Consider the following 13,509-nt stretch of genomic DNA (forward strand, 5'->3'; position numbering starts at 1 on the left):
AGACTTAAGGCTGGAGAGATAGTACAGCAGGTAGGGCACTTACTTTGTATACGGCAGACCTGGGTTCAATCTCAGCATCCCATATGGACTGCAAGCACTGCCAGGAGTAATTCTCCTGCGCCTAGTGATCTTCCTCAGTGTAGAATCAGGAATGAGCCCTAAGCACTACGCAGAAGATGAACCTTGACCACCCAGAATCTAATGGGCTAATGTATGTGGAAAAATCAGTCAAGTACTATAAGTGATTGATGCTGCTTTTGTTTCAATCACTGGGAACTTGACTCCAACATGAGCCATGTTATATATTAAAGAAAATATGAAAAAAATATCCTAGTTGTGTACTATTACTTTTAATAGAGTCAGAGTGGTGCTGATGGAGCAGAGGTGGGGTAGTGATGGAGTGATGGCAGGGCCAATTGTGATATGGGCATTAACTTTTTTTTGCGCAGTATTGAAATTCAATTCAAGGTCTCACCTGTACTAGGCATATGCTCTACCTCTTGAGCTCTTTCTCCGACTCCTCCATCATGTATTATATAAAAAAATATATTAAGACCTAAAACTCAATTATGATTAACTTTGTAAGTCCTGGTGTTTTTTTTTGGATCACACCCAGCAGCACTCAGGGACTACTACTCCTGGCTCTATGCTCAGAAATCGCCCCCGGCAGGCTCGAAGGACCATATGGGATGCCGGGATTCGAACCACTGTCCTTCTGCATGCAAGGCAAATGCCTTACCACTGTGCTATCTCTTCGGCCCCGTCATGGTGTCTTAATACAAAAATAAAAATGTTCAAATGGGTCTGAGTGATAATACAGCAAGTGGGATGTTTGCCTTGCACATGGCCAACCTGGGTTTGACCAGATACCCATGTGGCCCTCTAAACTTATGCAAAGTGATTCCTGAGCACAGAGCCAAGAGTAAGCCCTGAGCATCACTGGATGAGGTCCCCAAATAGAACCCTCTAAAAAACCAAAAAAGCTCCAAAATACAACCTTCCCACCCAATGGGCCAAATATAAAAAAGAACCGAAAATGGAATGCTGTAGTCTTTGTCTTCTAATACAAAGTGTTCCGTAGTCACATGCAAATAATTTAAGATGATAAATTTTAAATTCCTATTTAGGACTGAAACCCAACTACAATCATGCTTGTAATTATGGTGCTTAAATAAAGATTTTATAAAAGAAAAAAACAGACATGACTGGTAACTACAAAATATTATTTGAACATATTTCAATGACTCAAAAACTATTCATTCATTTCTAAAACTATTTTAAACAGTAAGATTACATAATTATATCTGGCTTTAAAGTAACACTTTAAATAACACTTCTAAACCAAACATAGAGATGGCAGAGACAGTACAGGTGTTTGCCATTCCTGGTTCAATTCCCCGTACGACATGGTCTCTCTGAGCACAAAGCTGGGAGTAGAAACAACAACCAAAAACCTCCAATATGCTATGCTGTAGGTTGGAAGTGTGGCTCAGTAGTAGAACACCCGTCTTGTATGTGTGAGGTGCCATATTTTCTCCTTGGCAATGCAAAAAACAAGAACAAAAGTCCACAGAATTTTAATATTCTTCATAGCCAAGTTGAAAAAAGCAAGTTATTAAGGATTAAAAAAAAAAGCAAGTAATGGGAAAACAAGCAAAGAACAACAATTAAAGTCTCATTAACCTACTTAAGAAATTTTTATTTTCTCAGGATTAAACATTACTTCTGTAATGCTGATAGAAGGCAATTTGCTGAAACCTGAATGGAAACTATCCAGAATCAATGGTTTATTCACTGTCTTCCTTGTTCCTACTTGGTCCCCAAAACATACTCTAGACCACCATTGATTTTATGAACTTGAAGATTTGTTTGCCCCATATTTATATTGACACTTGATTGTCATTTTTATCTTTCAAATAAACCTTTAAAGTATATTTCAAATTCATTAATATTTACCATAAGCAAGTTAAAATGTACATATCTTTTAAAGAACTTACATTATACAGGTCGGCAGCCAATTTTTCAATGTATTGTTTCAATTTGTCAGCTGTCTTCAAACCATCTTGAAAGAAACTGCCATAGAACACAAGAGCTTTATAACTACAGACATATGTAAAAGCAGTAACACAGACCATAATTACTTTCAAAACCAGAAAATATCTATACAAATCACTTTTAAAACTAATTTCAGAACTTTATAATATAGGCCAACCAATTATGAGCACCAATCAACATGTGCTAGTACATATTAAGAGTACAAATTGTAGTAGCTATCAGAGCAGTGATTCATCATAAAGACCTATAAGCTTGAAACTGTTCCTATCTGATTTCAAGAAACAGACAATAACCACTAGAAATGATCACACACAATAACCATGAATTGCATGGGATGCTCAGGTTCTGTGATGCTGGAATTTCTAGGTTACTCCAAAGGTGTCTGGATGCCACCAGTCACACAAGGCAGATTTGGGATGGGGTTCCAAGATTATACCTGATGATGAATGGGAACTGCAGTTCTGGGCATAGAACCTGGGTCTCCTGCATGCAAAACTTAGCCTGTCCAGCCTCACTATTTAATTTTATTTTAATAAGGTTATATATCAAGGAGAACACTATATCCATTATTCTATCACTCCAGCATACAGTCTAACCAATATTAAGCTAAGCTGAAGTAAGTATGCTAGATACAAGATACAATGAAATTACATAATTTTCTACAACCTGGATGGAACGGGAACATATCAAGACACGTGAATAAAACCAGGAGAATAAACAGGATAACCTCATTTATCTGTGGCATCTGGAGTAACCAGATGAGAAAATGCAATTTAGTAATGTGGTGCACACGTGTGTGTGTGCATGTGCCTAGATCACCCCTGAAACCAAAAAATAGGAAGGATAAAGATTGAGAAAAACAAAAGAAATCGAGAGGAGGCATAGTAAGAGGCAGAAAGTAACTGGAAGGGCCCGGAGAGATAGCACAGCGGTGTTTGCCTTGCAAGCAGCCAATCCAGGACCTAACGTGGTTGGTTCGAATCCCGGTGTCCCATATGGTCCCCCGTGCCTGCCAGGAGCTATTTCTGAGCAGACAGCCAGGAGTAACCCCTGAGCACCGCCGGGTGTGGCCCAAAAAACAAAACAAACAAACAAGCAAACAAAAAACAAAGTAACTGGAAAAAGGAGTCAAAGGCCTTGGGCTCATTGCTAGTGTACAGTGTTATAGCTATATGTCTAAATACATTGGAAACAGAGATACAAATCATAACAGCCAAACTTTATTTATTTATTGGGGCCATGCCCATGATGCTCAGGGCTTAGGAATCATTGACTCTGCTCAGGAATCACTCCTGGCAGGATCAGGGGAACATATGGAATAAAAGGAATTGACCCCGGGTTGGTCAAATGCAAGGCAAGTACTCTATCCACTCAGCCCACAACAACCAAACTTTAAAGTATGCCTACCATGTGGGTGCACTGGAGGGAATGTAGGGACAATGGTAGAAGGAAGATGACAATGACATGAGACTGATATACCTAAAACTAGAACACAGTATGCCTAAAACTCAATTATGATTAACTTTGTAAGTCATGGTATCTTAATACAAAAATAAAGACGTACAAACGGGTCTGCCCTGCACTCAGAAATCACTCCTGGCACGGATTGAATTGGAGTTGGTCAAGTGCAAGACAAAAACGCCCTACCTGCTGTGCAATAAGGATTATAGTTCCCTATGTTATAATTCCAGTCCTCATTTTTGGGCTTCTTTTCCAGAAAAGACAACACATTATAAAGGCCAAGAAAATAATAATAATAAAAAAAAAGTCAACATTTAGCTTGGAAGGGCAGAGCTAACTTCATTAAAAAGGTATTTTAGGGTCAACTTCTAGTTGATGGTAAGAAACAGGAGCAGGAGGGAAGACAACTTGCAGGGAGAAAGTAATAGGCCTGGCAACCAGTGGTAATACCACCGAGAGCAAAGGCCAACTTGCTGTTATTGCACTGTTGCTTCTCCTATTTGCTCCTCCATCTTGGAAGGGTTACTTGGATGGGACTCAGAGCCATGGCCACCATCTGCCATAATGCCTGACTGTGGGTAGTAGGCTGCAGTGTCTCTTTCTATGCCCTGATGTTAGCGGGCCTGGGCTCAGTGAAATGCATCGATTTTGGAGTTTAAAGGGCATCTTATTTTAGCTCCAAACCTTACCAGATGTGTAACCTTAGGCAGGTCTGAACACAAGTGTAGTCATCTCCAAATGTGTACCTTTGCTAGCTTCACAGAGCATCAGATAAGCTACTCCAGACAACAGTGTTCTGCTAATGGGCGAGTAAGGCACCAATGTCAATTCTGATTACTTATCACTGAACTTGAACAGACAAGCCTTCTAAACAGAATGGAAAACTGCCTTGGCAATATCTCGTTCATTGTCTCTTAGCACCTCCTTTCTCTGTGAATTACTGAAATATAATAAGATTTGGAAAAGAGATGAAGATGAATGGTAATTAGAATGATAATGGCAGATGTTATCTCTGCAAATCACTATGATGTGCAATTGGCAAAATGCCACTTTTTTGTTTTTTGGGCCATACCCAGTGATGCTCAGGGCTTACTCTTGGCTATGCATTATCCCTCCAGCCCAAAATGCTACCTTTTATAAGTTTCACTTCAGTTAACATAATAGGGAGTTATTATTATTAATCTTCAAGACAGATAAAGAAACTGAGGCCCAGAGAAGTCAAATGGCTTAATTGGAATAATTCATTAAGTCATTAAGTAGCAGAGAGCTGTTTGATATGTTTTCTTATCTCTGCAGATAAGAGGTTACATGTTAGGCCAGTCTGGTCCAAATCATGTTACTTGGTAACAGCATCAACTCTGGATCACTTGTGCCCCAGAATTTTTATATAGGAAAAGGATATAATCACAGATAGCTTAGAGATTTCTTGTGGTCACTACAGTAATATTCTTAAAATTCTGGTCACAGAATAGCAAGTTGATATATGATGTTACAGGCAAGGAAAAATTGCTTCACTACTGCCTGGCTCTGCACTTGGGATCACTGCTGGTGGGGCTTGGGACCTTATGGGGTACAGGCTGAACCTTAGTCAACCATGTTTAGGTAAGCATCCTAACCTGTTGAACTATGTCTCTAACCTCTAGTTTTTCCTTTAACTTCTTTTGGGGGGTCCACACCTGGTGATGCTAAGGGCTTACTCCTGGTTCTGCACTCAGTGATAACTCTGGGTGAGGGGAGGCCCTTTGTCCCATACAGAGTGCAGGTGATTAATAAACCTGGGACAGCCACATGCAAATTAAGTGCTCTAATCTGCTCCTCTGCTATCTCTCCAGCCCCTAGTTTTGCTTTTAGGGTTAGGAGTTTGAAATAAATGTGACCAGACATTAATGACACAGGGTACAAAAAAAAACAATGTAAGGTGTTAACTCAAGGACTGAACCTTGACCTTTACAATGACTTATAACAACAGCTCACCATAACTGCTCTGTGAAACTTTAAAATGTGAACCTATTTTATTTTATTTTTATTTATTTTTTTGTTTTTTTTTTGGGGTCACACCCAGCAGCGCTCATGGGTTACCCCTGACTCCATGCCCAGAAATCGCCCCTGGCACACACAGGGGACCATATGGGATGCTGGGATTCAAACCACCGTCCTTCTGCATGAAAGGCAAATGCCTTACCTTCATGGTACCTCTCCGGCCTCATGTGAACTTATTTTAATATATTCCTCAAATATATACTTTGGTAACTGCAACATATTTAGATATGAGACAGGAGTAAATCCTGAACATTGCTGGGTGTGCATACAAACCAAATAAAACCAAACAAAAAACCAATTTGATTAGTGTAAAGATTTTTCTGAAGAAACAGTTCCTTGTTGTCATTCATTCATATATTTGACATATAATTAAAATATATAAATGAATACAAGACTTTTAATGCATTTAAAATGATCTACTACCTGGGGCTGGAGCAATAGCACAGTGGTAGGGCATTTGCTTTGCAGGTGTTCAAACTGGGACAAACCTGGGTTCAATCCCTGACATCCCATATGGTTTGCCAGAAGCAATTTGAGTGCAGAGCCAAGAGTAACTGAGTGCTGCTGGGTGTGGCCCAAAAAACAAACAAAACCCCAAAACCTAGTACCAGCATATAAAATGTAGCAATCACTGGACCAGGCAATTGAGATTATATTATTTTATGTATTTCTTAGTCTTCCAAAAAAAAATCCAAGAAGTGGGATATCTCAGGGAACCTTTATTTCCTATCACAGAGGAGAATATAAAGGTTTAGAGAATAATCTTTTAAAGATCATATAGGTGCCTGCAGTGGCATGACTAGAACTTGAATTCATCTATATGGCTCAACATACGCCTATTCATATTAATGTTGATGTCCTTAGATGTTTCAATTAAATACAAAGAATTAAAATCTATGACATGACAAGAAATGAGAGATAATCAAAGAAAATCACAAATTTTAACTTTGGAAGAGCAAATGCTTTATTTTAGTCCCAATGTCATTTACAGTTTTCTACTATCTGGTTTCATCTCATCCATAAGAACTCCATGGATGTGTCCCCCATGTTTTGGTGGGCCCATGCAAACGATAATTGTCACTCTAACACTGTTTTTACAGTGCTCCTTTGACTCTAAACCTTTAAGAAACCACTAGTGAAAATATCTGGAACTGCAAAAAAAAAAAAAAAAAGGTTTACATTAGTGTTAACATATATGCTTTTAGTTATACTTGCATTTGGAGGATAAAGGAGGGAGATAAGAGATATATGCTTGGGAACAGGGATGAAGGGAGGACAAGACTGGTGGTGGAAAGGCCCTCATTTATTGTCACTGTGTACCTTAAATATCACTGTGTAAGATTTGTAATTCATTTTGGCCACAATAAAAATTAAAAAAAAAAAAGAAATGTGCTTTAACTTGGATGAACGTGGTTCAATGAGTCAACGAACTTTAATAATAGTGGTGATATTGTTACACAAACCTGGAAAACCTATTGAAGCTAAGCCGGCACGTAAACAAGAAGTAAATAAGCAAACAAAGTGCCATAGAATCCCAGACATCTTATAAAAACATAGTTCTGCTAGATACAAAAATGTTGCCAGTGTAAAACAACATATTTCTGAAAATATACCGGTAAATAGTAAGAAAATGAGCAGTGATGCTGTTTTCTGAATGTCCAAAGTATTTAATGTCAACTAACTTAGATGATCATTTTTTAAAAATAAAATCCTATTTTTTTTTTTTTTTTTTTTTTTTTTTAGGAAAAGAAGGAAAGGTCGGAAAGGTGGTCACTGGAAGAACCTCAGGAGTCAAAGGAATGGGTGTGCCTGTAACTGGAGCTGCACAGGCTGTGAAGGCCAGTGTGGAGATTTCTAAGATAGCAGAAAGTAGTCAAATAGTCACAAAATGATTTGAGTTAATTATTTACAGAAAATACAGGCACTGAAAGACAATACTATTTCTTCTTATTTGGCTGTCGGTGACCAAATGAAAAGCGGAAAGAATGAAAGAAAATGAAAATGGCAAAGAAGTGAGAGAGTCCTTCTGATGTTTGCGATATTCCACTTACTTGCACTGTGTATGATAATACTTGATAAGGTTCTGCAGGAGATCCACGCCCTTTTTGGTCTTGATTTCATTGACTTTAATGAGATACTGTGGAAATAAGATGAAATTTTACGTTGAGTATCACAGATAGGATTTTCTAGCCATGGGCTTCATTGGCCGAATACCAATCATGGGTCTGCCCAAGTTTCTGTGCCGAGGCTGTCTCTAGACAGTGTGAGCTTAATTTAAGGAATATTGATTTGGCTTAGTCACAGTGGACAAGATTGATTAGAGTGTTAGCATCTTATAAAGACTTAGGATTAGTTTACAAGGCAGGCAGAAATCAAACACAGCAAAACATTCTGGAATCATTCATTATCCCACCACCTCCACCCCATACAGTGGGTCTCAAAACTTATAGTTCATGTTATCAGAGTCCATTGCTTTTTTTCTTTAGAAAACTAGAAGACAAATTAACATCCTTTTCAAAAGGAATAAACCATCATATATTGAAAATTTAAGACCAAGGTGTTAATCAGAAATAAATTTTGCTACAAATTAAAAGAAGAATGCTTTATTAACTTATGTGTTTAACTGTTCATTTCTGGCTCTGATTTTTTTTTTTGGGGGGGGGGGATCACACCCGGCAGTGCTCAGGGGTTACTCCTGGCTCTATGCTCAGAAATCGCTCCTGGCAGGCTTGGGGGACCATATGGGATGCCGGGATTCGAACCAATGACCTTCTGCATGAAAGGCAAATGCCTTACCTCCGTGCGATCTCTCTGGTCCCTTCTGGCTCTGATTTTCACAACTGTTTAAGATAGGTTACTTCTGTTCACACTTGTTTTATGGTGTGGAAGTATTTATGAGCAGTCAAGTTTAAAAGTGAGCCAAAGGGTTATGAGTGGTGAAAAACCAAAGAAAATTTAAGAAAGGTATTTGTAAATGAGAAAAGTTTTCTGTAAATACTTATTTAAAACAACAGAGAAAATCCCATGTATCAGCATCAGAACAGTCTGGTCTCTAGGGAGGAGTGCCAGTGCTGGACAGAAACACAGTTTGAGAACCACTGCTCTTAAGGTTAAGGCAGCATGCTTTTCACTGCATTATTTCTAAGGAACTCATTTCTTAATGACTACTTCATTTATGCGTTCATTCAAACTGGACACATGGTTATTAAAAAACAACACAAACATGCTCTGAACTTGTACTGGCATCATGTAATATTTATCAGTGTTACCCCTCACCAATTTATTCTCCCCACACTTACAAGCAACATAAAGTTCTCACCAAAGAATCCTGCTTTGGCTTAAAGAGCCCCAAATGATTCAAAATATGAGACAACAGTGCCATGGTGGATCCCAAAGGGCTTGGAGAGAAAGGGGAGATTAGAATCCTTAAGAAATGGTCCCCGCTGCTAATTAATCACAGCCTTCATTTACGCTGCCAACAGGAAAGATCTATAAAGCTAACGAAATTATAGGCAAACAGAAAGTTTGTTCTTACTTCACACATTTGGAGCTGAAAGAGTCGCCTTTCTTTCTCCATTTCTTCAGCAATCTCGGCTCCAGTTATCTCAGTACGGATCATTCCATGCTGTTTTGCATGCTCTCTCTTTTCCTTTTCAATTTTTGTACTGTAAACAAAGAATATGCCATCATGAAAAGAAAAGGAAATATAGGCATACTCATATCTTTTTGTCTTTTTGTCTTGCTGTTTTGCATGCTTTCTCTTTTCCTTTTCAATTTTTGTACTGTAAACAAAGAATATGCCATCATGAAACAAAAAGGAAATGTAGGCATACTCATATCTTTTTGTCTTGGGCCATAGCTGGCAAAGGACCACATGATGCCTAGGATTGAGCTGGATGTTTCTATATGCAAAGAATAGATTCCAGCCCTGAGTTATCATATATGACCTCATGTTTTTCCTTGAATGAGAGTCATTTGATCATTATTTTGGGGGGGGGGGAGGGCACACCCGTTTGACGCTCCTGGCTATGTGCTCAGAAATCACTCCTGGCTTGGGGAACCATATGGGACGATGGGGAAATCAAACCACGGTCTGTCCTAGGCTAGCACTTGCAAGGTAGATGCCTTACCTCTAGCACCACAGCTTTGGCCCCCATATGATTATTTCTTTTTTTTTTTTCGATCCAAAAGATTCTTTAATTATAAGAAAATTTTTAGATCTTGTTACCTAAGTACAATCTTTTTTTTTTTGTAATTTTTTTCTATTTTTTTTCTTTATTTAAACATCTTGATTACATAAATGATCGTGATTAGGTTTCAGTCATGTAAAGAACACCCCCCTTCACCAGTGCAACATTCCCGCCACCAATGTCCCAAATCTCCCTCCATCCCACCCCACCCCCACCTGTACTCTAGACAGGCTTTCCAGTTCCCTCATTCATTCACATGATTATGGTAGTTCTCTGTGTAGTTATTTCTATAGCTGCACTCACCACTCTTTGTGGTGAGCTTCATGAAGTGAGCTGGAAGTTCCAGCCCTCCTCTCATTGTCTCTGAGGATTGTTGCAAAAATGACTTTTATTTTTCTAAAAACTCATAGATGAGTGAAACTATTCTGTGTCTCTCTCTTTCTCTCTCTCCCTCTGGCATTTGATTATTTCTTAATAAATAAAGTTGATATTTCTTGTATTGTTGTGGTATTTCAATTCCTTTTTTCCTGTCCTCTCTAAAACTGAGGTTGAGAGCCTCTAGAAGGACTACCAGGGGTCTCAAACTCGCGGCCCTCAGGCTGCAAACGGCCCTCCTTACAACATTTTGTGGCCCTGCCCTAGAGGAATCTTTTTTGTTTTGTTTTAGTTGTTTGGGTCACACCCCCCCAATGTTCAAGGCTTACTGCTGACTTTGCACTCAAGGATCACCCCGACTTTGCCTCCTGTGGCCCGAAGGTAAATTGAGTTTGAGACCCCTGGACTATACCCATTTTTGGCTTAATTTATTTTTTTTAAATTTAATTTAATTTTATTTTATTTTGGTTTTTGGGCCACACCTGGCGGTGCTCAGGGGTTACTCCTGGCTGTCTGCTCAGAAATAGCTCCTGGCAGGCACGGGGGACCATATGGGACACCGGGATTCGAACCAACCACCTTTGGTCCTGGATCGGCTGCTTGCAAGGCAAACGCCGCTGTGCTATCTCTCCGGGCCCGGCTTAATTTATTTTTACCCGACTTTATTGCTTTTCTCTTCTTCAAACAAAACCACATAACTCGAACTATCTAGTTCTGCCTCTCAAATAGAGGGGGAAATAAGGGAGGGTACCAGGACCAAACAGATATATGATCACCATGTAGTAAGCTAGACACAGAGGGGACCACTTACTCTAGCAGTCGGGGGGGTGAGGGTGGGGAATATGGGATGCAGGATGGGAACGGGGGTGAAGGAAAGATAAATTTGGTGATGGGAACTCCTCTGATTCAATGTTAATATGTACCTAAAATACTACTGTGAAATATATGTAAGCCAATACGGTCAAAATAAAAATTATATATAATAAAGAAAAATAAAGTTGAGGCAGGAGCTCCATTTTTTTTTAAGTTATAGAATTGAAAAAGTTGAGTTTTTTTTGCAAGCTGGGGTCCCCAGGGCCACCAGAGCTACTACACCTGGCAGTGTTTAGTAATGCTAGAAATCACACTTGGGCATCACACTCATACATGTTAGGCCTGTTCTCAACTCTCTCGCTTAAGGCAGGTACTCTTACATTAATAGAATAGATACACACATAGATTTAGGCTTCCTTTATTAGGGAGAGGGGAGACAATACACAAGTGTGCTTAGTGGCAGTGTTTGGGGAAACATATGTAATGCCCAGGATCAAGTTGTATGTAACCTTATCCCTGGTATCAATATATCACTTTTTGAGGTATAAACATCACAAATTTGGAGACCTGAGATACATACTGATTACCAATAGAGTTTTGAAGTTTAACATAAAAATAATTTCATAAGCTTGGGCTGATTCCACAGGCCAATAACTTTTTGTTTTTGTTTTTGTTTTTGGGTCACATCCAGCAGCACTCAGGGGCTACTCCTGGCTCTACACTCAGAAATTGCTCCTGGCAGGCTTGGGGGGGGGGGGACCATATGGGATGCCCGGATTCGAACCACTGTCCTTCTGCATGCAAGGCAAACGCTCTATTTCCGTGCTATCTCTCCAGCCCCAGCCCAATAACATTTTAATTATTTAGTCACCAAGCAAGAACTAGATTGCTGAAAACAAGAAATGGGAGAGGTCCCAAACTATATTTTAAAATTCTATTAAAAAAATATCCAATGGTAGAGGACAAAAAGGGAACTTACAAATAGGAGGATCCACATTCACTTTATAGTACCTCAGGCTAATGCTTAACTATATTGGGGACAGTGTCAATGGCTATAGTCCTCTTCTCAAAAGCATATTTAACTTGAAAATAGACTCCCAACTTAAAAGCTTCCTATGATTTTTCTTTGCAAAGTTTAACCTTCAAGCCTTCATTGAACTGGTGGAAAGAAGTCCAATCCCTATTTACAAAATAATGGGGGTAAATCCATTGGCCCAGTGGAGACATCAACCATCAACCTGTCTGTAGTTCACTCTAATAACCTAAATCTATATCTAAATAACTCTTTTACAAACAGAACATCAACACATATAAAAGCACATAAAGTATCTTTGTAAAAAATCTGTTAGGAAAAGATCTCAACATTTCAATTGCCTAAAAGAAATAAAAACACAATCTATAATCAAAACCCCCCACATGTGTTTTACACAAAGAAATAGAAGAACTGAAAATTGTTACTATTGATTCTGGATATTAACAAATACGATACAGTACTTTCATATTTTAAGGAAATGACTATGAAGTTAAGATTTTCTTTTCAGTCAGACTTTGATACAACATTTTGAAATGCTATAACCTGAATATTTTCTCTTCAGAATTGCTCTTTGGAAATAAACTAGAGGTGATATGCCTGCCAAAAATGGAATTCAATGAAGAAAGAAGAGAAGTAACAACAGGAGGTCTCAAGATATACAAGAGATACTGCTTGTATATATCTCAAAATGACAGATATACTGCTGATAAAAGGCTCTGGATGAATAGTACAAGAATTACACGATAGTGTTATAATAATATCTATATAATGACATTGAAACAGAAATATTACTGATAATAAAAACTCACAAAAGATTCATATGTAACTAAGCAAATGAAGAAATGGGTAAGTCATTAAGAAAGAGCAAAATACTGTACTACAGTAGCAGTCATAAGCTATCTGTTTGGCAATGAATAGTCACAAGACTTGAAACACTGGAACCAGGAATGGGGCTTATTGGTATAGTGAAGGGTGTGTGTGTGTGTGTGTGTGTGTGTGTGTGTGTGTGTGTGTGTGTGTGTGTGTGTGTATGTGTGTGTGTAGTCCTTATCTCTGACTCCATGACTGTTAAATAGGTAGCCGATCCAGGAACTAAGGTGGTTGGGTGTGTGTGTGTGTGTGTGTGTGTGTGTGTGTGTGTAGTCCTTATCTCTGACTCCATGGCTGTTAAATAGGTAGCCGATCCAGGACCTAAGGTGGTTGGTTCAAATCCTGGTGTCCCATATAGTCCCCTGTGCCTGCCAGGAGCTATTTCTGAGCAGACAGCCAGGAGTAAACCCTGAGCACCGCCAGGTGTGGCCCAAAATAATTTGACATATTAAAATTATATCCACTGGTACCAACAGTTTATAGACACTATAGTAACCAGAGAACATGAAGAAATCTGGTCAGGACATCAGACAGAGCCCCCAGGTATACTGTTGGGAAGGAGAATGGAAGAAAATAGAAAAGCAGGAAGTGTGAAACCATACCTTTAAAAATAAATATTTGCTTTAATTATTTTGGAATTAAATTATTCTCTTTGAAATTGTTCTTGAAGAG

General features: G+C 38.8%; 1 protein-coding gene across 2 annotated transcripts in view; it reads right to left on the reverse strand.

Moving 5' to 3' along the window:
• The window catches only part of ASAP1 (ArfGAP with SH3 domain, ankyrin repeat and PH domain 1), a 310,217-nt gene that overhangs the window by 82,235 nt on the left and 214,473 nt on the right, over positions 1 to 13,509 (reverse strand). For both annotated transcript variants that reach the window (XM_049765558.1, XM_049765559.1), the window contains 3 exons: positions 9,092 to 9,221; positions 7,608 to 7,693; positions 1,998 to 2,073 (listed from right to left, as the gene is read on the reverse strand). In XM_049765558.1, coding sequence (XP_049621515.1) covers positions 1,998 to 2,073; positions 7,608 to 7,693; positions 9,092 to 9,221 — 292 coding nt within the window. The remainder of the gene's footprint in view (positions 1 to 1,997; positions 2,074 to 7,607; positions 7,694 to 9,091; positions 9,222 to 13,509) is intronic.

Source organism: Suncus etruscus, chromosome 19, assembly GCF_024139225.1.
Source record: "Suncus etruscus isolate mSunEtr1 chromosome 19, mSunEtr1.pri.cur, whole genome shotgun sequence".
Lineage (NCBI taxonomy): Eukaryota > Metazoa > Chordata > Mammalia > Eulipotyphla > Soricidae > Suncus > Suncus etruscus.